We start from the raw sequence: 26,488 nt of genomic DNA on the forward strand, positions 1-26,488 counted from the left end.
CTTTTCCTTTTCTTCTGCTTGATATCCTAGGACTGCTGACACATGTATCCTGCCATATATTTGTGCCGCCCGGCTGTTGTGTTTTTGGGCCTTGCTAATGATATACGCCCATTCGACATTAAGAATATTAACCCCGGCTTATTTCCTGAAGGATCACCCCTAACACTGTGTGAATCTAGTGAAAGAATAGATAAATAAAGATTATTATTAATGGATCAATACTAAATTAACCCACTGGACTGATATCTGACAAATTTGTGATTATAAGGGCTCATTCAGACGTCTGTGCAAATCGGTTTGAGATCGGACTGCAGTGCTGACCCGAGCGTGACAGTATCATAGAAATACATGAAGCTCCCGCGTTCTGGTCAGGAGACCCACGGTCAGTCCATGCTTTAGTGGTCCGTGCTCAGACCGATTTACTCGGATGCCTCCCTGATCCATAAGCCTGCTTCCCCATGAGACATTTCCACTGTAGAAAATCTTACGGAAATGCTGACTTTTGGGGATATCCAGAATGGGCGTAATATTAGCATCTGCTGCGGATTTTGCATCAAACCCATTACAAATAGGCGGCAGAGTACAGTCGTAACTTCTTGCAGACTTCACCCCATTCATTGCAAAGGGTGAAATCTATTAATGAAAATCTCCAGAGTAAATTAACACAATGCAAAAGTAAAAAATGGACCACAGATTAATTTTCTGGTAGAAAATGCATAGAGTGTCTGCCCTGTGTGAACATACTCAGGGCTGTGGAATCGGTAAGCCAAACGTCTGACTCCGACTCCTCAATTTCCATGACACTGACTCCGACTCCACCAAAATAGGCTCCGACTCCACGACTCCGACTCCACAGCCCTGTATGCCGAAAGTGGATTAGACCTGCTTAGAATCAGATAGCGGTACCATCCTGTGATGCCGTACACACAGCCATTTATCTAGAGGTATACAAATTTGCAGTTTATTCCATCATAGTATTTGGGTCTCAGTCCTATCTAGCAGGGGTGCGGCTCATCAAAACTGCAGCAACTCTTGGTAAAACAGCACATGGTTTCCATCTCTCCGGTCTGGGTAGCAAAAATGTCATCTCAAACGCTAGGTCTGAATGTACCCTTATGGATTTTACTGTATTTGGAATCATTTTTGTATTGAACGAATACCAATGTAATGTTCTGATTGGAAAAAATTGCACCAAGCCTGCCATCCCTACATGTATACAGCATTTCTCAGAACAGATTGCAGAGCAGGTTGAAAACAGACTCGAAGTTCCCATGAACATCCCCTCCCCCCTCATTCCCACCCCCATCACTTCAATCAGCAAATCAAGCGAACTGACTATTCCTGTGAAAACTGAACTCTGCTGTACCGAGAAATGGCTGCATGTCAATACATGGTTCTAACATACAGGGCGCCGTAACAAGCGACACCCCCCATTAATACCCGCATGAATACGTTGCAGAATTGGCATATTTAGACTGGTTTGTTTACTAGAATAGAACTGGTATTTATTCTACGGGTTAAATTATATGCCTTACCCCCATTTTCATGTTGCCACTTGCAATGTGGAGCTATTATTATGGCCTTTAGTGGTGCAGAATGTGAGGCTGAGAACTGAGGGCCTGTCCTACTCTTACTAACAGGCTGCGTGGGCAGTAAGGACTGTCACTGTGTTTGCTCTCCCTGCAACACATGGGAGAAAGAGAGATTTAACCTTTTCCAGTCAAAAGATCCATCAATCTAAAAGGTTTTATTTTGTGCAAGTGGCGCCCTATTTTTCTTATAACAAGCGTCTTAAGTAACAACAACTATAATGATGTCTAGATCTTCTGCCTGTAATTAGGACAGGATCACACAGCTGGATCTCTATACACAAGGATCACCCGACGATAGACTATTATAACAGGATCACACAGCTGGATCTCTATATATACAAGGATCTCCTGACTATAGATTATTAAAACAGGATAACAGTTTTAGATCTCTGTATACAAGGCTCTCCTGACTATAGATTACTATATAACAGGATCACACAGCTGGATCTCTACTGTATATCCTGACTATAGATTATTATAACAGGATCACACAGCTGGATCTCTATATACAAGGATCTCATAATTATAGATTATTAGAACATGATCACACAGCTGGATCTCTTTAAAATATACAGTAATCTCCTGACTAATCTACAGTCAGGAGATCACTGTATATTATATAGAGATCCAGCACTGTGTGATCCTTTTCTGATAATCTACAGTCAATACATTACTCTAGACTATATAGAGATCCTATCCTGGTGACCTACAGTCAGGAGATCATTTCTAATTATATAGTATAGACATCCTACAGTGTGTGATCCTGTCCTCATTATCTAGTCAGGACATCAGTGTATATAGCGATCCAGTGTTGTGTGAAATTGTCCCGATAATCTAAAGTCACGAGATCACTGTACATTATACCGTATGTATACCCAGTGTTGTGTGTGATCGTGATCCTGTCCTAATAATCTACAGTCAGGAGATCCCTGGATATTATATATATATATATACTGTATATATATATATATATATATATATATATATATATATATATATATATATATATACCCATCAAATGGGTATCTTCTGGATCGCAGCTGGGAATCAAGATAGTCCGTATACATGATCGGTTGCCATGGACGACTACACCACCGTGTCACACCGAGGGGTGCCAGGCCTTTTGGCTTAGCTTGGCTCCATGTTACTTCACTCAGGCTGAGTCCTTGCAGAGCCACCTGCTCTGCAGTTTGCAAACCAACACTGACCCACCCAACCCTTTGCTGCAGGGTTTTTAAATGGAATCTGTGGCCATGGGCCACTTGTAATACCTGGCTTTGAGGGAGCAAACTGACCCACTACCATCCTTTAGTTCACTCCAAAACCTAAAGCCCATGCCGGGTTTTCTTAAATCTGGCTTGGGCAAATAGCTTGAGCATTTGACTTACCTCACTCACGATGACTTCTCTCCGGGCCTCAGGCACATGATATGGTTTCATTCGCACCCTTACGTGAGGCTCGGTGACAATGTCATGCTGGATGACAGAGGTACAACCGGGTAGTTCAGAGAATAGATCTGCATTCTCTTGCACTAATTTCTGGACCTATGCTATTTCGACAGAGTGTCTCCTATTTTTACCTCTCTCTCAGCTTCGACCTTGACCCGTGACAGAGGGTTCCCTGTTGGTACGACCGGGGTTGCCTCTGTGACCAAACATTCCCGGTCCCTCCAGGCTTTTAGTAGGTTCACATGATATAACTGTTTGGGTTTTCTCTTCCCAGGCTGGTAAACTTGGTAGTTCACTTCCCCCACTTTTTCCCGTACTTCATATGGACCTTGCCACTTGGCCATAAATTTACTCTCCGCGGTGGACACTAGCACTAACACCTGATCCCCTTCCTTAAAGGAGCTGACCGTGGCCCTTTTATTATATGTGTGAGTCTGTACGGCCTGGGCATGCCTCAGATGCTCCTTTACTACTGGCCTGATTGACGCAATCCGGTCCTGCATACTTGCCACATGCTCGATTACACCTCTATGTGGTGTTGGCTCCTGTTTCCACATCTCCTTAGCTACGTCCAGCAACCTCCTCGGATGTGTGCCATACAATAGCTCAAAAGGAGAGAAACCCGTGGAAGCATCGCTGATAGCGAACATCATACAATAGGTCAAAAGGAGAGAAACCCATGGAAGCCTCGCTGATAGCGAACATCAGATAGGGCAATAACATGTCCCAATCCCTCCAATTTGAGCATGGTCTTGAGGGTTTTGTTGAAGTGCCCAACTAATCCATCGGTCTGGGGGGTGATACACCGACATGCACTACTGCTTTATCTTGAGGAGCTTGCACAGTTACTTAATCACTTTGGACATAAAAGGAGTCCCCTGATCAGTAAGGATCTCCTTCAGTAGCCCAAGGTGACTGAACATGGCAAACAACTCATGGCCTATAAGCTTAGCCAAGGTGTGCAGAAGCGGAATGGCCTTCAGGTACTGGGTGGCGTAGTCTACGACCACTAATATGTGTTGGTGGCCCCAGGTATATTTTACTATCGGCCCTACCAGATCCATTGCAATCCACTCAAAAGGTACCTTATGATGGGCAGAGGTACCAATGGACTCCGGTAGTTCGTGCTGGGTGAGGTTAGTTGGCACTCCGAACACCTATCATAGTACCTCTGGACCTCCGCTGAGACCCCAGGCCCAATAAAATACTGCAGTATGTGTTCCTACATCTTTTTGGCCCCCAAGTACCCTCCCAGGATGTGGGTGTGAAGCATTTTGAGCACCGCCTGGCGGTTAGGATTGGGGCACTACCAGTTGTTCCACCACTTGATCCCGGATTTTATCCACTTTGTATAACAAATCCTGGTGGGTTGCCATGCGGGGGAAAACTGCCTATGGACCCGGTTGCTGAGCCACTCCATTTATTACTATCACCCTTTCTTGTGCCGGGGCCAGAGTGGGATCCTGGAACTGAGCTGTCCCGAATGTACCAGGGGACACTTCCAGCTCGGGGATCGGTGGGGTCCCCTCGATCTCTCCTGCCAATACCTCTAGGGGAGACCTATTGGGGTTACACTCTGTCCCTAGGTTGGCGACCCCTACGGCAGGTATGCCTGACTCGGGATCTTCGCATTCCGCACCCGGAATAACATTTAGCCTGGGAGGGTTAACCCTGGTCTCCCACAGGGACCATAACAGGGGCAAGTCTCTTCCCAGCACAGTCCCATATGGCAGGGTCTTCACCACTCCCACCACATACTTTATTTCTCCACATAGTGTGGAAAAAGTAACCTCCGCGATTGGAGTTCCCCATGTACACACACAACTCCCACATTCCGTCCTTTGAAGTTGTCCCTGGCAACAAGTGACCCATGGACCAGAGTCACTAAGCTCTTCGAGTCCAAGAGAGCCTCCATTTGGTACCCGTTGACGAGTACCTGGCACAGTTGGGGTTCGCTGCTGGCAGTGCCTGTCGTTGCAGTGCAGACTGGCTGGGTATACATAGAGACTCTGTGCATAAACCCGCAGTCCATAGGTTCAGCCGTCAGGGGACAGTTGGCAGCCACAGGTCCGGGCCCTTGGCACCGCCAATACCTAATAGCGGCATCACGACCAGTTTAGGGGACACAGGACCTTTGTCGCCCTCACTTCGGGGTACCCCCTCACTACATGCTCGGTTCTGATTAGGCCCAACAGAGGGTCGTGGACTTTTCCCAGGCTCCTGGGCTGGGGTGCCCGACATGACAGCCGAAGTGGAGAAGTGTCCTGTATAAAGTCCTGAGTGGCCGTATACCGCTCAACCAGTCCAACCACCTGGTTCAGAGTTCCCGGGTCCCCTTGTCCCACCCAATGCTGTATGGCTACTGGCAAAGCCCTCACCAGCTGGTTGACTACCACCCTCTCTACCATCTGGACAGGGGTTAAGGTCTCAGGCTGAAGCCATTTTTTTACCAGCTGCAGCAAGTCATATGCCTGAGACCTGGCGGGACCAGACTCTGCAAAGGAAGGTACACCCGCTGAGCCCGCACATATGTATTAACCCCCAGTCAGGCAAAGATCTCACCTCTCAGCTTCTCATAGTCCAGTGCATCGTTCTGACTTCGGTCCAGGTAGGCCTTCTGGGCATCTCCCGTCAGGAAGGGGGCCTGTTGTGAATTTGCTTTTTGCTCCCTCTAGTGGTTACTAGTTTTTTTACTCTGGTTTTTCTGTCATTCCTTTTATCCGCACCTGGGTCGTTAGTTAGGGGTGTTGCTATATAAGCTCCCTGGACCTTCAGTTCAATGCCTGGCAACGTAGTTATCAGAGCTAGTCTGCTGTGCTCTTGTCTACTGATCCTGGTTCCAGTTATATCAGCTAAGTCTGCCTTTTGCTTTTTGCTATTTGTTTTGGTTTTGTATTTTTGTCCAGCTTGTTCCTAATCTATATCCTGACCTTTGCTGGAAGCTCTAGGGGGCTGGTGTTCTCCCCCCGGACCGTTAGACGGTTCGGGGGTTCTTGAATTTCCAGTGTGGATTTTGATAGGGTTTTTGTTGACCATATAAGTTACCTTTCTTTATTCTGCTATCAGTAAGCGGGCCTCTCTGTGCTAAACCTGGTTCATTTCTGTGTTTGTCATTTCCTCTTACCTCACCGTCATTATTTGTGGGGGGCTTCTATCCAGCTTTGGGGTCCCCTTCTCTGGAGGCAAGAAAGGTCTTTGTTTTCCTCTACTAGGGGTAGCTAGATTCTCCGGCTGGCGCGTGTCATCTAGAATCAACGTAGGAATGATCCCCGGCTACTTCTAGTGTTGGCGTTAGGAGTAGATATATGGTCAACCCAGTTACCACTGCCCTATGAGCTGGATTTTTGTATTCTGCAGACTTCCACGTTCCTCTGAGACCCTCGCCATTGGGGTCACAACAGTTTGCCAGGCCAGTATTAAATGTTTAATGCATTGCAGAAGAGGGATTATAAGAAAGAAGATTCTGAGTTTTTTTTTTTTTTTTTTTTTTTCTCCTTCCCCTTTACCTCAGAGTGGCTATGCTTGCTGCAGACATGAATGTCCAGACCTTGATTACAAGTGTGGACCAGCTGGCTACTCGTGTGCAGGGCATACAAGACTATGTTATCAGAAATCCTAGGTCAGAACCTAAAATACCGATTCCTGAACTGTTTTCCGGAGACAGGTTTAAGTTTAGGAATTTCGTGAATAATTGTAAATTGTTTTTGTCCCTGAGACCCTGTTCATCAGGAGATTCTGCTCAGCAAGTAAAAATTGTTATTTCGTTCTTACGGGGCGACCCTCAGGATTGGGCTTTTTCGCTGGCGCCAGGAGATCCGGCATTGGCTGATCTTGATGCGTTTTTTCTGGCGCTCGGTTTACTTTATGAGGAACCCAATCTTGAGATTCAGGCAGAAAAGGCCTTGCTGTCTATGTCTCAGGGGCAGGACGAGGCTGAAGTGTATTGCCAAAAATTTCGGAAATGGTCCGTGCTGACACATTGGAACGAGTGTGCACTGGCCGCTAATTTTAGAAATGGCCTTTCTGAAGCCATTAAGAATGTTATGGTGGGTTTTCCCATTCCCACAGGTCTGAATGATACTATGGCACTGGCTATTCAAATTGACCGGCGGTTGCGGGAGCGCAAAACCGCAAATTCCCTCATGGTGTTGTCTGAACAGACACCTAATTCGGTGCAATGTGATAGAAAAACCGCAAATTCCCTCATGGTGTTGTCTGAACAGACACCTGATTTAATGCAATGTGATAGAATCCTGACTAGAAATGAGCGGAAAATTCATAGACGCCGGAATGGCTTGTGCTACTACTGTGGTGATTCTACACATGTTATCTCAGCATGCTCTAAACGTATAGCTAAGGTTGTTAGTCCTGTCACCGTTGGTAATTTGCAACCTAAATTTATTCTGTCTGTAACTTTGATTTGCTCACTGTCATCTTATCCTGTCATGGCGTTTGTAGATTCAGGTGCTGCCCTGAGTCTCATGGATCTCTCATTTGCTAAGCGCTGTGGATTTACTCTTGAACCATTAGAAAATCCTATTCCTCTTAGGGGTATTGATGCTACACCATTGGCAGCAAATAAACCGCAGTATTGGACTCAGGTTACCATGTGCATGACTCCTGAACACCGCGAGGTGATACGTTTCCTGGTTTTACATAAAATGCATGATTTGGTCGTTTTAGGGCTGCCATGGTTACAGACCCATAATCCAGTCCTGGACTGGAAGGCTATGTCAGTCTCAAGTTGGGGCTGTCGTGGTATTCATGAGGATTCCCTGCCTGTGTCTATTGCTTCTTCTACGCCGTCGGAAGTTCCGGAGTATTTGTCTGATTATCAGGATGTCTTCAGTGAGTCTGAGTCCAGTGCACTGCCTCCTCCTAGGGACTGTGACTGTGCTATAGATTTGATCCCAGGCAGTAAATTTCCTAAGGGAAGACTGTTTAATCTGTCGGTACCTGAACATACCGCTATGCGTTCATATATCAAGGAGTCTCTGGAAAAAGGACATATTCGTCCGTCTTCTTCCCCTCTTAGTGCGGGATTCTTTTTTGTGGCAAAAAAGGACGGATCTTTGAGACCTTGTATTGATTATCGGCTTTTAAATAAGATCACTGTCAAATTTCAGTATCCTTTACCGCTGTTGTCTGACTTGTTTGCCCGGATTAAGGGTGCCAAGTGGTTCACCAAGATAGACCTTCGTGGTGCGTACAACCTTGTGCGCATTAAGCAAGGTGATGAATGGAAAACCGCATTCAATACGCCCGAAGGTCATTTTGAGTACTTGGTGATGCCTTTTGGGCTCTCCAATGCGCCTTCAGTTTTTCAGTCCTTTATGCATGACATTTTCCGGAAGTATCTGGATAAATTTTTGATTGTTTATCTGGATGATATTTTGTTTTTTTCTGATAATTGGGATTCGCATGTGGAGCAGGTCAGGTTGGTCTTTAAAATTTTGCGTGAAAATTCTTTGTTTGTCAAGGGCTCAAAGTGTCTCTTTGGTGTACAGAAGGTTCCCTTTTTGGGGTTCATTTTTTCCCCTTCTGCTGTGGAGATGGACCCAGTCAAGGTCCGAGCTATTCTTGATTGGACTCAGCCCTCGTCAGTTAAGAGTCTTCAGAAGTTCTTGGGCTTCGCTAACTTCTACCGTCGTTTTATCGCTAATTTTTCTAGCATTGTGAAACCTTTGACGGATATGACCAAGAAGGGCTCCGATGTAGCTAACTGGGCTCCTGCTGCCGTGGAGGCTTTCCAGGAGTTGAAACGCCGGTTTACTTCGGCGCCTGTTTTGTGCCAGCCTGACGTCTCACTTCCCTTTCAGGTTGAGGTGGATGCTTCGGAGATTGGGGCAGGGGCCGTTTTGTCGCAGAGAGGCCCTGGTTGCTCTGTTATGAAACCTTGTGCCTTTTTCTCTAGGAAGTTTTCGCCTGCCGAGCGAAATTATGATGTGGGCAATCGGGAGTTGTTGGCCATGAAATGGGCATTTGAGGAGTGGCGTCATTGGCTCGAGGGTGCTAAGCATCGTGTGGTGGTCTTGACTGATCACAAAAATCTGATGTATCTCGAGTCTGCTAAACGCCTTAATCCGAGACAGGCCCGCTGGTCATTGTTTTTCTCCCGCTTTGATTTTGTTGTCTCGTATTTACCAGGTTCAAAGAATGTGAAGGCCGATGCTCTTTCTAGGAGCTTTGTGCCTGATGCTCCTGGAGTTGCTGATCCTGTTGGTATTCTTAAAGATGGAGTTATCTTGTCAGCTATTTCTCCGGATCTGCGACGTGTGTTGCAGAGATTTCAGGCTGATAGGCCTGAGTCTTGTCCACCTGACAGACTGTTTGTCCCGGATAAGTGGACCAGCAGAGTCATTTCCGAGGTTCATTCCTCGGTGTTGGCAGGTCACCCGGGAATTTTTGGCACCAGAGATCTGGTGGCCAGGTCCTTTTGGTGGCCTTCCTTGTCAAGGGATGTGCGGTCATTTGTGCAGTCCTGTGGGACTTGTGCTCGAGCTAAGCCTTGCTGTTCTCGTGCCAGCGGTTTGCTCTTGCCCTTGCCTGTCCCGAAGAGACCTTGGACACATATCTCCATGGATTTCATTTCTGATCTTCCGCTATCTCAGGGCATGTCCGTTATCTGGGTGATATGTGATCGCTTCTCCAAGATGGTCCATTTGGTTCCTTTGCCTAAGCTGCCTTCCTCTTCCGATCTGGTTCCTGTGTTTTTCCAGAACGTGGTTCGTTTGCACGGCATCCCTGAGAATATTGTGTCAGACAGAGGATCCCAGTTCGTTTCCAGGTTCTGGTGATCCTTTTGTAGTAGGATGGGCATTGATTTGTCGTTTTCGTCTGCTTTCCATCCTCAGACTAATGGACAGACGGAGCGAACCAATCAGACTTTGGAGGCTTATTTGAGGTGTTTTGTCTCTGCTGATCAGGACGATTGGGTGACATTCTTGCCGTTGGCTGAGTTTGCCCTTAATAATCGGGCTAGTTCCGCCACCTTGGTTTCGCCTTTTTTCTGCAACTCTGGTTTCCATCCTCGCTTTTCTTCGGGTCATGTGGAGCCTTCTGACTGTCCTGGGGTGGATTCTGTGGTGGATAGGTTGCAGCAGATCTGGAATCATGTGGTGGACAACTTGAAGTTGTCACAGGAGAAGGCTCAGCGCTTTGCCAACCGCCGCCGCGGTGTGGGTCCCCGACTACGCGTTGGGGATTTGGTGTGGCTTTCTTCCCGCTTTGTTCCTATGAAGGTCTCCTCTCCCAAATTTAAACCTCGTTTTATTGGGCCTTACAAGATATTGGAAATCCTTAATCCTGTATCTTTTCGTCTGGATCTTCCTGTGTCGTTTGCTATTCACAATGTATTTCATAGGTCCTTGTTGCGGCGGTACATTGTGCCTGTAGTTCCTTCTGCTGAGCCTCCTGCTCCGGTGTTGGTTGAGGGCGAGTTGGAGTACGTGGTGGAGAAGATCTTGGATTCTCGCCTCTCCAGGCGGAGGCTTCAGTACCTGGTCAAGTGGAAGGGCTATGGTCAGGAGGATAATTCCTGGGTGGTCGCCTCTGATGTTCATGCGGCCGATTTAGTTCGTGCCTTTCATGCCGCTCATCCTGATCGCCCTGGTGGTCGTGGTGAGGGTTCGGTGACCCCTCACTAAGGGGGGGGGTACTGTTGTGAATTTGCTTTTTGCTCCCTCTAGTGGTTACTAGTTTTTTGACTCTGGTTTTTCTGTCATTCCTTTTATCCGCACCTGGGTCGTTAGTTAGGGGTGTTGCTATATAAGCTCCCTGGACCTTCAGTTCAATGCCTGGCAACGTAGTTATCAGAGCTAGTCTGCTGTGCTCTTGTCTACTGATCCTGGTTCCAGTTATATCAGCTAAGTCTGCCTTTTGCTTTTTGCTATTTGTTTTGGTTTTGTATTTTTGTCCAGCTTGTTCCAAATCTATATCCTGACCTTTGCTGGAAGCTCTAGGGGGCTGGTGTTCTCCCCCCGGACCGTTAGACGGTTCGGGGGTTCTTGAATTTCCAGTGTGGATTTTGATAGGGTTTTTGTTGACCATATAAGTTACCTTTCTTTATTCTGCTATCAGTAAGCGGGCCTCTCTGTGCTAAACCTGGTTCATTTCTGTGTTTGTCATTTCCTCTTACCTCACCGTCATTATTTGTGGGGGGCTTCTATCCAGCTTTGGGGTCCCCTTCTCTGGAGGCAAGAAAGGTCTTTGTTTTCCTCTACTAGGGGTAGCTAGATTCTCCGGCTGGCGCGTGTCATCTAGAATCAACGTAGGAATGATCCCCGGCTACTTCTAGTGTTGGCGTTAGGAGTAGATATATGGTCAACCCAGTTACCACTGCCCTATGAGCTGGATTTTTGTATTCTGCAGACTTCCACGTTCCTCTGAGACCCTCGCCATTGGGGTCATAACAGGGGCCACTACTTCAGCCCACTGGACTCTGCTGTGCCTCGAACACGGTGAGGAAAGCCTCCAAATCGTCCTCAGGACTCATCTTCCTCAGCCCTGACCGGAATTTGTACCAGACCTCCAAATGGAACATGGTGTCTGGTGAGGATGTCTCTCACAGAGCCGCAATCTGCTGCATCAACAGGTTATTTATCCGCCGCTGTTGCTCATTATGGTGTTGCTGCAGCTCCTGCTTCTGCCACTGAATCTGCAGCTGCTGCTGCTCCTGTTACCACTGCTGTGTGAGGACAAACTGCCTGACTATTTCCTCCATCTTGTTAGCAGGCCTAAGCTGTAGCATTGCAGGCTTAATCACAGACATGCAGCACATTTTGGGGTATGCCTCAGTTCACACTGCCTGCATTCTCCAACCATATGTAGTGCAGCGGGATTGGTGCAGTGTGACAGACAGGCAGTGACCACAGGAAAGTTCAAAACAAAAAGTCTTTAATGTCCAATGTACTCACAAACGGAAAACAAATAGTATCCTCCGGATCGCAGCCAGGAATCAAGACAGTTCGTATACGAGATCAGTTGCCATGGGTGACTGCACCACCGTGTCACACTGAGTGGTGCCAGGCCTTTTGGTTTAGCTTGGCTCTGTGTTACTTCACCCAGGCTGAGACTTGCAGAGCTACCTGCTCTGCAGTTTGCAAACCAACACCGACCCACCCAACCCTTTGCTGCAGGGTTTTTAAATGGAATCTGTGGCCATGGGCCACTTGTAAGACCTGGCCTGGAGGGAGCGAACTGACCCACTACTATCTACAAGTTTGCTCCAAGAATAAAAGCCCATGCCGGTGGATCGCCCCCATGCACAGGGCAATGGGGCACTTGGCACCGGGTCCCTCTGTCTCGGTTCTGGGGATGTCACGGTGGCCCGACCCGGTCCATGGCCCTTCTGAGGGGCGTCCAAGTAAAGGTGAAGTTTGTCTGGTGTTCCTGACGCCACCTGTGGTATTCAGTCAGGGCGACCGACGCTGCCTAGGGGTCCACTGCGGTGATGGAATGGCAGCTAGATGGTATACCTTCCAACAGGTGAAGTATGTCCCCAGGGCTTCCCAGATGTGTAGGTGATGATGGTGGATGTTGTAAGGCGCAATGAATAACGAGGACACAAAGGTTGCAGTCCCTTTACCTTTTACTGAAGACTTCAGCGTCCGCAGTCCAGAGTACCGCTCACAGGGCTGGCTGAGTCCGGCCAGTCCGAAGGCACATCCAGAGTTCCCTTAGCCAGGAGGAAATCAGTAGCCTTCCTACTAGCGCCTGTGTGTTGTAGTACCTCCCTGCTGAGCACCACGGGAAAGTCCTCACAACCTTTTGTAGATGTTTCTGATGTTCTCTCTCTCTGTCCCCCAGATGATATGGATAGGACAACCCGTATGACGGGGTAGGCCTGGAGTTAATTTATAGGGACCCTAGAGACGCCCCTCTCCCACAGTTGCCTCCGTGTCTTCTTAGGTATTTAGGTTGGGCAGCCAACTTGGAATTGACTGTCCTGCCGTTGTCTGGAGTAATGCGTAGAGTCAGTACTCCCTCGGTGTTCCGGCCACCGGCTACGCGCCTTGGAAGAAGGCTGCCGATCTCGGGGCAGGACTCCTCCCGGTATTATCTCCTTGTGCTGTGACTTCGGTTCTCACTCTCCACAATATACTTCGCTTCATGTCCTTTCTTAGGATGCTGCCGCAATGATGTGCAGGCCACTGTCAGGATCCCACCCCTGACAGGACCTCTCTGGGTCAAACCCAGGCTGCTTCTCCCTCGATGTTATCTGGTCGAAGCCCAGTCTGCTTCTCTCTAACTTCCTATCCAACCCACCAGTTTTACCCGAGTGTGAGGAGTGCCCTAGTAGATAGAAGCTTTGCTCCCCCTGGTGGACTGGAGTGTAAAGTGTAGTGTGTGACTGTTATACCTGGCAAGGTGAACTCCTTTAGTACCATCAGACGTAACATCACTCCCCCTGGTGGAAGAGCGACATTACTGCAATGACCAGGACTCTGGGGCGCTGCATCGGGTTTTCTTAAACCTGGCTTGGGCAAATAGCTTGCCCAAGACCAAACTTACTTTTATTTTGCACTGCAATCACAGCTATATCTGTGACTGCAATGCACTCCAGCAGCCTTAATACGCTTCTATGCGCATGCTGGGGGACATATAGCGACCCTCGCATATAATACCTGTCACTGCCTCACAACCCTCAACTTAATATTAGGTTGCACACCCTTTGAAAGAAATAACTGCAATCAATCGCTTCCTATATCCATCAACAAGCTTCTTATACGTACCTCTCAGCTGGATTTTTGAACCACTCTTCTTTTGCAGAATTCTCCAGGTCTCTCTTATTAAGAGGGTGCCTTCTCCCTACAGAAATTTTAAGATGACCTAGGACGCAAACCCAGCATTCTGGCACTGGGCCTTACATTATGCCCAAAAATCCTTTGGTAATCTTCTGATTTCATGATGCCTTGCACACAATCACAGCACCCAGTGGCAGAGGCAGCAAAACGTCTCCAAAACATCCGTGAACCTCCACCATATTTGACTGCAGGTACTGTGTTTTCTCTTTATACGTCTCATTCCATTTTTGGTAAACTGTAGAATGATGTTCTTTACCAAAAAGCTTTATCTTGGTCTCAGCTCTCCAGAAGATGCTTTTCCAGAAGGATTTTGGCTTACTTGCGTACCTTTTAGCAAACTGCAGTCTAGCATTTTTATGTGTCTGAGTCAGCAGTGGGGTCCTCCTGCCATAGTGTTTCATTTAATTCAAATGTCGACCGATAGTTTGATACATGATGCATCTGGTACTGATGCTCCCTGAGCCTGCAGGCCAGCTTGAATTTCTTTGGAACTCGATTGTGGTTGCTTATCCATCTTCCGGAATATCCTGCGTTGCCAGCTTTCATCAATTTTTCTCTGCTGTCCACATCTAGGGAGATTAGCTACAAGTCCATGGTTTGTAAACATCTTGATTATGTTGCACTCTGTGGACAAAGGAACATTAAGATCTCTGGAAATGGACTTGTAACCTTGAGATTGTTGATATTGTTCAACAATTTTGGTTCTCAAGTTCTCAGACAGTTCTCTTCAACTCTTTCTGTTCTCCATGCTTAGCATGGCACACACAGAAACACATTGCAAAGATTCAGTCAACTTCTCACTTTTATCTGGTTTCAGGTGTGATTTTCATATTGCCCACACCTGTTACTTGCCACAGGTGAGTTTGAACAAGCATCACTAGCTTGAAACAAAGTGGTTTATGCACAATTTTGGAAAGGTGCCAACAATTTTGTGTTCCCCATTTCTGGAGTTTTGTGTGAAATTCTGTCAAATTTGCTTTTTTGTGTGTGTGTTTTTTCAATACGCATAAATGAGATAAACATGGGTATGACAAAACTTGTGTAATTGTAATAATTGTCTGCGAGAAATACTCCATTATTAGGAACAGTTTCAAGGGCGCCAACACATTCAGCTATGATTGTGTATATATATATATATATATATATATATATATATATATATATATATACTTCCTTCTCACCCCCCAATGGGGGTGTTTTTTTGTCCTTTCTCATTCTCGGGTCCTCTACCAGAGGCCTGGGAGTATGAGAGTTCTGCACAGGATCTTAGCTGTTCCCAGCATTGCACTTTTCTGGACAGAGAGCTCAGATGTTGCTCCTGGGATCTGTTGTAGCCATTTTTCCAACTTAGGGGTCACTGCACCAAGCGCTCCTATCACCACTGGAATCACTGTTGCCTTCACCTTTCACATCTTCTCTGGTTCTCCTTTGAGGGCCTGGTATTTCTCCAGCTTCTTATATTCCTTCTTTCTGATGTTGCTGTCACTTGACACTGCCACATCTATTGTCATTGCTGTCTTCTGATCCTTGTCTAGTATCACAATGTCTGGTTGGTGAGCGAACACCTGCTTATCCGTTTGGATCTTGAAGTCCCACAGGATTTTTCCCCTTTCATTCTCCTCCACTTTTTCTGGAGTCTTCCACTTGGACTTACGGGGATTTAGTTCATATGCTGTGCAGATGTTCCTGTATACAATTCCTGCTACTTGGTTGTGGCGTTCGGTATACGCTGTTCCTGCTTGCATTTTGCATCCTGCCACTATGTGTTGGACTGTTTCTGACATTTCTTTGCATAGTCTGCACCTTGGGTCTTGTCTTGTGTGGTATATTCCTGCTTCTATGGATTTGGTACTTAGTGCTTGCTCTTGTGCCGCTATGATTAGTGCCTCTGTACTCTCTCGGAGTCCAGCTTTCTCCAGCCATTGGTAGGATTTCTTCATGTCAGCCACCTCCATTATCTGTCGATGGTACATCCCATGCAGCGGCTTGTCTTGCCATTGTGCTTCATGTTCCTGTTCTTCCTTCCAGATCTGATGTTGTTGCTGCCTTAGGCTTTCTCTCAGCATCTCCTCTTTTAGTGAAATTTTCCTGATGTATTCCTGGATACTCCTTGTTTCATCCGCGATGGTTGCTTTGATGCTTATCAAGCCTCAACCACCTTCCTTTCTGTTGGTATACAATCTTTGGGTGTTAAGACTTAGGGTGGAGACCTCTATACATTGTGAAGAGCTTTCGTGTCTTCACACCTGCAGCTTCCATCTCTTCTTTTGGCCTGCACACTATGTCAGCAGGGTATCTGATAACTGGCAGGACATATGTATTGATGGTGCGGATTTTATTCTTCCCATTGAGCTGGCTCTTCAGTCTTACCCTTTGATGGTATTTGACTGTTGCTGCTTTCCTTGCCTCCTCATCATGGTTACCGTATACCTGTGGGATGCCGAGGTACTTGTAGCATGTCTGTACATCTGCTATGTGCCCTGCTGGTAATTCCACTCCATCAGTCTTGACTACCTTGCTTCTCTTTATTACTAACCGGCTGCACTTCTCCAGTCCGAAGGACATCCCGATGTCTTCGCTGTAGATCCTTATCAGGTGGATCAGTGAATTGATGTCTGGTTTGTTTTTTGCATACAGCTTGATATCATCCATGTAGAGGAGGTGGCTGATGGTGCTTCCACTCTTGAACTTGTATCCATAGCCAGACTCTGTAATTATCTGACTGAGGGGGTTCAAGCCTATGCAGAACAGCAATGAGGACAGTGCATCACCTTGGTATATGCCACATTTGATGGTCACTTGTGCTAGTTGTCTTGAGTTGACTTCCAATGTTATTCTCCATAGCCCAATGAGTTTAGGAGGAAAGTTCTTAATTTCCTGTTGACATTGTAGAGAGCCAAGTATTCATAGATCCCAGGCTTTCCTGTAGTCACTTCAGGCTGTGCTGAGATTGTTCTGTCAGGATCTTGAGTCTTGAGCGACTGCTCTATCTACTAAGAGCTGGTGCTTAGAGCCTCTGGTGTTGGTCCCAATGCCTTTCTGAGCTGGATTCATGTACTGATTCATATGCTTCTGCAGCTTGGTGGCTATGATGCCTGACAGGAGTTTCCATGTTGTTGTAAGGCAGGTTATTGGTCAGTAGTTGGATGGAACTGTTCCTTTATGATGATCCTTCATGATCAGCACTGTTCTTCCTTGTGTTAGCAAAGTTGGGTGTTGGCCTGCTTCTAGCAGTTGGTTCATCTGCTTTGCCATGTGTTCATGTACCGCCGTTAATTTCTTTAGCCAGTAGGTGTGGATCATGTCTGAGCCAGGTGCTGTCCAGCTCTTCATGTTCTTGACCCGCTGTTGGATGTCTGCTTCTGTAATGGTGACCGGTTCTCGCTCTAGGTGGTTGCGTTCATTCTCAGATCTTGCAGCCATATTGCACTGGTGTTGTGTGTTTTATCCTCCTCCCATATGTTCCCCCAGTATTGTTCAGTCTCTGCTATTGGTGGAGTTGCACCAGACAGTATGCTAGAAGATTCCAATATATATATATATATATATATATATATATATATATATATATATATATATATATATATATATATGTATATATATATATATATATACATATATACACTGTATATTATATACACAGCTCTGGCAAAAATGTAGAGACCACCACATCAAAACCCTGTCATGGCCAGCCCAATCTCCAGACCTGAACCCCATTGCAAACCTCTGGAATGTGGTCAAGAGGATGATGGATAGTCATAAGCCATCAAACAAAGAAGAACTGCTTATGTTTTTGCGCCAGAAGCAGTGTGAAAGACTGGAGGAAAGCATGCCAAGAAGCATGAAAGCTGTGATTAAAAATCATGGTTATTCCACAAAATATTGATTTCTGAACTCTTCCTGAGTTAAAACATTAGTATTGTTGTTTCTAAATGATTATGAACTTGTTTTCTTTGCATTATTTGATGTCTTAAAGTCCTGGGTTATTTTTTTTTATTTTGACCATCTCTCCTTTTTGGAAAAAAATAGAAAATTTATTGCTTGGAAATTCGGAGACATTTTGTCAGAAGTTTACAGAATAAAAGAACAATTTACATTTTACTGAGAAATATACCTATGAAGAGAAAAATCAGACAAACTGAGCATTTTGCAGTGGTCTCCTAATTTTTGCCAGAGCTGTGTGTGTGTGTATGTATATATATATATATATATATATATATATATATATATATATATATATATATATATATATATATATATATATATAGGGGGCGCTGCATGTGCTCCTTAGGATATGCATGGAGGCATATCTGTAGTTGTAAAGGTTGAAATAGCCACACACACCTCCCACCTAGGGGAGTGGCTGCAAGGATATAATGTGACCATGTGGGTCACATGATGGAGTGAGATGGATGGTCCTGAGTAGCCTGTGTGCCAGGTCCTGGAGGGCCTCTGTGTTGGTAGGTCCTGGGAGTAGGACTAGATCCCTGAAGAACACATGGGGGAAGCCTTGGACCTGGGGGCCTGTGTGTTGGACGGTCCCAGATGGGGATGGACGTCCTGAATAGCGCACAGAGAGGACGCGTGTGCAGAGTCCGTGATGGCACTGCGTTTGGGGAAGCTACAGCCCGTCTGAGGATCTGGACTGTCAGGTGGCCTGGTGAGCAAGGCATTGCCCGGGACGGTGATCCCAGTTTGGCAGCTTCCCTGTGAGAGAGAGTACTGACAGGAGTCAGCATGTGGAGCAGGAGCTCCTAGAAGGTAACCCAGCGTATGGGGAACCGTGCAGTCACCCATGGCAACTGGACAGAGTAAGATCCAGCATGATTAGAGACTGCAACCGTAATATCGTATGTTGGTGCCTGTTGTGCCCCATGGAGAATTAATGAACTGTATGGCGTGCGGTCACCCACGATTACTGGACACAGAGGTTCAGCGTGTTTAGTGACCGCGTTTTCATAGCCGTATACTATGATGTGAAGAGTTGATGTAAAGACTGATTGCTTGTACATATTTCTGTGGCTTATGACTCCATAATAAACCACATGGACTGTTAAAGTGAAAACCTGTGCCTAAGTACTTGAATCCCGTGCCAAGCGAGTGTCCCCCAATACACTCAGTAAGAGCAATCTTACAATATATAGTATATATATATATATATATATATATATATATATATATATTTTATTATTATTATTATTTATTTATATAGCACCATTAATTCCATGGTGCTGTACATGAGAAGGGGTTACATCAAAATACAAATATCACTTACAGTAAACAAACTAACAATGATAGACTGGTAAAGAGGGAAGAGGACCCTGCCCTTGCGGGCTTATATTCTACAAGATTATGAGGAGGGAGACAGTAGGGCGGGGGTTGCAGTATATATATGATGTACCGTGATCCCCTGACTGTAGATTACCAGGACAGGATCACACACTGCTGGGTATATACTGTAAATAATGTACAGTGATCTCCTGACTAGATTATTGGAACAGGATCACACAGCTGCTGCTTTGTGATGTAGAGTATACTGTAGGTAATCTTGCTCTGCTGATGTTTATGTGCACAGTATAGTCTCTATAATGAGGGCTCAGGTAGCACGTTTCTCTACATGCTATCACTAGGTGTGCCGAATGTTACCGACTATGACATGCCAGGGCACACACTACAGGTACATATTTGTGTTTCGTAACTGATGATCAGACATTGGTATAGATTAGGATATAAGGACATTGCCAAATAAGTGTTGTGAGGCTGCATGTGGGAGCTACATTGATACTAGTTCATGTAATCCTTCTTTTCTCTTCCATCAGAATTAGCATTGGATGATTTTATACTGACCCACACCCTATTTATACCGACAGAAGAGCTCCTGGTCCAGTTACAACAGTAATATCCTTCCAGTGTTTTTCTCTCTATCAATGTGTATATGTTGGGAACTAATGTATACTTTGGTGTATTATGCCCATGTGCTCATAAACTATACATATACCAGGTCAGATGTAGTATGATGCACAGCATTTTTTATTTCCAGGTTGCTAAAGAACTGATAAATGAAGAATGTTGGGTATCTTGGATGGATGTTTACATTTTCTACATTTACAATTTGCCCTTGAAAAATCACCTGTAAATTAAAAGAGACTGCTTTTGCATTGGTTGCCTACCCTTAGGATAGGTTATCAATGTCCAATTGGTGGGGGTGCAACAGACTGACACAATCGCCAATCAACTGTTCTCAGTGTTGTTGGTGACCAGAACTGACCACTTACGGACCTGCAACGCACAGCTCCCTCTACTGTATAGTGGTTATCAATGTCCAATTGGTGGGGGTGCGACAGACCGACACCTCCCCGCCGATCAGCTGTTCTCAGTGTTGTTGGTGTCCAGAACTGACCACTTAAGGACCTGCAACGCTCAGCTCCCTCTACTGTATAGTGGTTATCAATGTCCGATTGGTGAGGGTGCGACAGACCGACACCTCCCCGCCGATCAGCTGTTCTCGGTTTTGTTGGAGTCCAGAACTGACCACTTTGGGACCTGCAATGCTCAGCTCCCTCTACTGTATAGTGGTTATCAATGTCCGATTGGTGAGGGTGCGACAGACCGACACCTCCCCGCCGATCAGCTGTTCTCGGTGTTGTTGGTGTCCAGAACTGACCACTTACGGACCTGCAACGCACAGCTCCCTCTACTGTATAGTGGTTATCAATGTCCAATTGGTGGGGGTGCGACAGACCGACACCTCCCCGCCGATCAGCTGTTCTCAGTGTTGTTGGTGTCCAGAACTGACCACTTAAGGACCTGCAACGCTCAGCTCCCTCTACTGTATAGTGGTTATCAATGTCCGATTGGTGAGGGTGCGACAGACCGACACCTCCCTGCCGATCAGCTGTTCTCGGTGTTGTTGGTGTCCAGAACTGACCACTTACGGACCTGCAACGCACAGCTCCCTCTACTGTATAGTGGTTATCAATGTCCAATTGGTGGGGGTGCGACAGACCGATACCTCCCTGCCGATCAGCTGTTCTCGGTGTTGTTGGTGTCCAGAACTGACCACTTAAGGACCTGCAACGCTCAGCTCCCTCTACTGTATAGTGGTTATCAATGTCCAATTGGTGAGGGTGCTACAGACCGACACCTCCCCTCCGGTCAGCTGTTCTCGGTGTTGTTGGAGTCCGGAAATGACCACTTTAGGAACTGCAACGCACAGCTCCCTCTACTGTATAGTGGCCACGGCCATGTACTGCCACCTACTGATTTGAATATGGGTCGGATGTGCACTACCCGGCCACAGCCACTATACAGTAGATAGAGCTGTGCAGCTCCATAACTGGTCAGTTCCAGCTGGCACCGAGATCAGCTGTTCGGTGCTGGTGTCTGGTGTCGGAACCCCTAACCAATCAGACATTGACAACCTATCCTAAGGATAGACAACCAATAACAAAGTAGTGGACAACCTCTTTAAGAGAATTGAAATGTCCTCATTTTAGAAATATGCTCTCATATTTTTGGGAAAGCTTGGCGATAACCAATATGGTTGCCATCATAGTTCACACTGAGGTAATTGTATGATTTTCCTCAGACCTAGAATATGCAATGTTTTACAGAAGGCTTATGAATAAGTCAAAAGTGTCCACTGTTTGCTCTTATTTTAATCCCACTGCTCCGCTGAATAATCTGTTTTGTCTTTTTGTTCTAGAGATATGGGTCTTTTTATTTTGAGCTAATTTTATGATCTTTAACAAGGGGGTGTGGCTTATGTAGTAATAATGCACACCAGCCTAAAAACACCCACCCCCCAGAGAATCCTGTGGGCAGTGCCCCTTGTAGATACCAAAAAAATCGCATTAAATATAAAGGCCCATATGTCTGGAACCATATAGCAGATTATAAAAAAGAAAAAAGATGAATGCTTGGGGGAGCAACTGGAATAAAACAAGAGTAAAAATTAGCCACGTTTGACCTGGTGACAGGTCCTCTTTAAAAGGTTATTCCAATCTTACAGCCTTATAGGATTAGCATAGAGACAATCATAGGGAAGATTCAGTTTTATCGGTAGTCATGAAACTTTTACTGAAGCTATGAACCTATATTAGTGAGTCTTAACATTTGCTGCCAGGATCCACAAAATTGCCTTATTATCTTTCTTTAAGGAATAGTTGTCCATTATAGGGAAAAACAATAGTCTACTTTTTCTTTCCCAGAAACAGCGTCCCTCTTGTTTATTGGGTGTGACTGGTACTAGTTTAAGGTACCGTCACACTAGGCGATATCGCCAGCGATCCGTGACGTTGCAGCGACCTGGATAGCGATATCGCTGTATTTGACACGCAGCAGCGATCTGGATCCCGCTGTGAAATTGCTGGTCGCTGCTAGAAGGTCTGCACTTTATTTGGTCGCTAGGTCGCCGTGTATCGCCGTGTTTGACAGCAAAAGCAAGGATACCAGCGATATTTTACACTGGTAACCAGGGTAAGCATCGGGTTGCTAAGCGCAGGGCCGCGCTTAGTAACCCGATGTTTACCCTGGTTACCAGCGTAAAAGTTAAAAAAACAAACAGCACATACTCACCAGCGCGTCCCCCAGCCTCTGCTTCCTGACACTGACTGAGCGCCGGCCCTAAACTGAAAGTGAAAGCACAGCGGTGACGTCACCGCTGTGCTGTTAGGGCCGGAGCTCAGTCAGTGTCAGGAAGCAGAGGCTGGGGGACGCGCTGGTGAGTATGTGCTGTTTGTTTTTTTAACTTTTACGCTGGTAACCAGGGTAAACATCGGGTTACTAAGCGCGGCCCTGCGCTTAGCAACCCGATGCTTACCCTGGTTACCCGGGGACCTCGGCATCGTTGGTCGCTGGAGAGCGGTCTGTGTGACAGCTCTCCAGCGACCAAACAGCGACGCTGCAGCGATCGGCATCGCTGTCGCTATCGCTGCAGCGTCGCTTAATGTGACGGTACCTTTAGTCTTAATCATTTAAATAGGATGCTACTTTTTTTTGTAACCTTTTTATTCATTGTCACCTGAAGAAGACAGTGATTGGCTGTTGAAACGCGTTGTGATTAAAGATTTTAAATCCCTAACCTGTGCTTCGGTGGCCTCTGTCGTCAGCGCTCCATCCAGACCGCTTTACTTTTTTCAATTTAAATAGGATACTAGGCACGGATCATGGACATAAATGGTGCTATTTTGTCAGCTGTATCAAATGCTTTATCTTTTGACAATTGTTGGCACTTCTGGGAACAAAGATTTTATATTGGTCCACATATTGCAGAAAGCTGTCTGCCAAAGGCTCTTTCGACCCACATCTATTCCTTCTGACCCCGTACACATGCACACTGGGCTCTGCTGAGCGTGTGTACTCAATAGCATCTAATTACATGTCATTCGGAAGAAATTGTCTATTCGTTTGGTCAAACACAATACATCCGTTAAAACAGTATAAAGAAGCAGGAAAAAAAGCAAAAAAAAGTATTGTTTCATCATGTCACATAATTTGGAATGGGTCTATATTTTTATTGACATTTTCCTTAATATAAAAACTTTCTGCGGCTGTAGTCGACATAGCTCACCGACATGGGAAGGAAGTGATGCTGTACAAAAGAAGCAAGCTGTGCTCTGTGCTGTTCTTCATCTGCTGGACACGTACAAGGATTCTCTACAAGAAGAGGAGAAGACCTTTCAGCTTATCAAGGTTAGAGAAGACGCCATGGGGACCAGGACAAAAGGATACAAATATATAGCCACAGTCAGCGTTGTACTTGCTTTGCTGTGTTTAAAGGGGTTTTCTCATCTTCAATCCTCAGGAGCGCATTGCTCCCTTGCCTTCTGGCTTCCTGCCTGCCAAGGGGCGGTGTGCTCCTCATTGACAGGTTGGCTATGCCACTGGTGTACTCACACATGCTGCAAGCAGAGAACAGTTTTGGCCACCCTCAGAGCAGTGCTCCCTCTTTGCCTAGAAAATAATCCAACTTGAATTTGTATTATTTTTAACGAGGGGCAAATTAAAAAGTTCCTTGTTTTACAAATATTTTGCAATGTTATCCATTTACCAAGATGAGTAAACCCCTTTAAAGCATTTCATGGCTGAGGCAGAATAGCTTGGTCCACCTCCAACCACTGGTGGTGAAGATACAGAATAAGCTGAAAGCAACTGAACGGTGTTGGTTCTTTAACTCTCATATAAATTATTGAGGGTCACGGAAACAGCACATCATGATGAAGAACGCTGTTTCCGTAACTTGAGAGTTAGAAAACAGTTTGTCTGGCTGTGATACAGTTTCTGAAACTCTCGATAACTCAATAACATTTGTAGAAACATTACCCATGTTTCCCAGGTCTTCCATACAACCTTCACAAATCATAATTTTAGAGGCCAGATTGGAAAATAATGCCTGCATGTTGTAAAGGGGAAACTGATCAGTTCAGAACAATGGGGTCTGTATGGAATTCAGACTGTTCTAAGTGGCAGGCGGGAGGCAAGCGAGACAAGACATCAGTTTGACAGAACTGGGTTAAAGGGTCAATCATTTGTGTAATTGAAGTCTCATGGTCAAATGCACCTGATAAATACATACATATACACATGGGATCACAGGCCAAAGGCTCACATGGGATTATAGGTCAAGGAGAAGAATGGATGAAGAACTATACATTTGAGAAACATTTTCCTCCTCAATAATGCTTTGATTCCTTGCAGGATTTCTATGTCCTGGTGATGCGGGATGCTCCAAACATTCCTCAGCTCGAGGGCAATGTCATCAGGCTGCATCGATTGGTGGAGACAGCTGAACTCAGGTAGAATAAATCACTCTTATTTTTGTTTTATAATCAGTGATGTCCTCACATTGATAATACATGAAGCCAAATTCTGACTTTCCTCCTCCATTACCTATTGTATTTGACTAAATAGTCATTTGTACCATCACAATATTTTACCGTAGAGAACTCCTATGTAGGCCATGTTCACACATACGGTTTATGTTAGTGGGTTTAATGGCAGATAGGAGCTAGCGATAGTTTGTAGTCCTCCTTTGGAGGATGCACAGATCTCAGTCACTAGCAATAAATTACCATGTGGTAATATAATGTCAGTGTACAAAAGTATTAATACTCTCCAAAATGCACAGGACATCAAAGAACCAAAAATAAAAGCAGTATATTGGAGGTCTGAGCATGATGATGCTTCAAGTGAGGCTACAGTGTTGTCAAGGGGTCCTGGAGATAGGACCAGATTGGGGAGCGATGAGAAAGGGAGGAGAAACAGGAAAAGGACTAGAAAGCTGTCCGCTTGCCGCATATTTGCATCTTCTTCTCAGGAGTCATCACTTGTCATGGAAGTCAGCGGAGTGGACGTCTCGGAAGGCAGATTAGTTTAATTTTTTTTTGAGAGGCTAATTAGAAGTGCGTCTACCCTTTTTTGCGTGAAAACAAGTGTTTTAATGGTCGGTGGTGCACCAGATAGGATTTATTCTAAGGAAGCGTGCTTAAATTTATGGGCACAGTACCCTTGACAGATCTGTACAAATGTTGGAACCCCAGGTGCAGCTTCAGAATGGTCTTCCTAGACTTTCTTTAATTTTTTGTTTTTGTTTTATATAGGTTATGTTTTTGTAGATATTTTATAAAATGATGTATACCTTGATATTGGTTATTTAATTTAGGAGCTATTGAGGGAAATTACCACTGTCAAGCAGCACGCTTAGCGTATTTATTGAATTGAAGAGGGGGAAAATTAGACATATTTATGGCAAGTTGGGGAATAACCAACCTAGTCATTCTGTTAAAGTGGCTCATTCACGTTTAGCAAAAAGGCAGTTAACATAGGCTTTCTGAGTTCTGTCACTGATCTTGGAGACTTCTTCTGTAGGTTCAAGTACATCTTGTCTGGGGCATCGGATACTGTATAGTGGCTGACCTCTGCATCTTTGATCCTGAGCTTTGCCCATTTCTTGGTCTCATTCATGCTGAGAAATAATGATTTTACACACCTGCCTAAAGCTTTTGGACAGTACGGTACATAGTAAGCAATGTATGCAGAGAGTTGCCTTATGGACATTACTAAAGTAGCCTTTTTGCAGTCACAATTCTTGAGATTCACTTTTTGGGACCAAATGTGGGATTATTTTATGAGTTAGTCTTGTTTTCTGTTATCTAAAATCTCATCATTACCACATTACAGTATCTTTGATATGGATGTATAATTGTAAAATTAGGAGACACATCACAATATCTCATCTTCTACATTCAGGCTTACAGATGGCAGTGCTGCTCCTTGCTCTAAACAAGTCAAGCCTCTTTTCAGACATTTCCGCCGGATTGACTCCTGCCTGCAGCCTCGGGTAGCATTCAGAGGTTCTGATGAGAGTAAGTTTCCTATTTTTACACTAATTGGAAACTGTACCTGAAACCATACTGGCCATAGACCTTTAATAGCTCCTATCAACCCAGGCTCCTCCATTAATATGGATGTCTTGCTCAAGTGAACGCATATGTTATTTCCAAAAGGGGGGAGGGAAGCAGCTGGCAGACACCTCTGGGAGAAACAAAGGGTCTGAGAGGTAAAATGCCACCTGTCGGATCCTTGTATTGTCTGGAGACCTCTATACATGGTTGAACAGATCATGTTGAAATCAGCAGGATCT

The 26,488-nt window shown here is 45.5% G+C and overlaps 1 protein-coding gene across 1 annotated transcript in view; it reads left to right on the top strand.

Moving 5' to 3' along the window:
* The window catches only part of RAPGEFL1 (Rap guanine nucleotide exchange factor like 1), an 80,823-nt gene that overhangs the window by 15,298 nt on the left and 39,037 nt on the right, over nt 1-26,488 (top strand). The window contains exons 2-5 of the mRNA XM_077252385.1: nt 19,665-19,743; nt 23,388-23,538; nt 24,544-24,641; nt 26,095-26,210. Of these exons, the coding sequence (XP_077108500.1) occupies nt 19,665-19,743; nt 23,388-23,538; nt 24,544-24,641; nt 26,095-26,210 (444 nt within the window). The remainder of the gene's footprint in view (nt 1-19,664; nt 19,744-23,387; nt 23,539-24,543; nt 24,642-26,094; nt 26,211-26,488) is intronic.

Source organism: Ranitomeya variabilis, chromosome 4 (genome assembly GCF_051348905.1).
Source record: "Ranitomeya variabilis isolate aRanVar5 chromosome 4, aRanVar5.hap1, whole genome shotgun sequence".
Taxonomy (NCBI): domain Eukaryota; kingdom Metazoa; phylum Chordata; class Amphibia; order Anura; family Dendrobatidae; genus Ranitomeya; species Ranitomeya variabilis.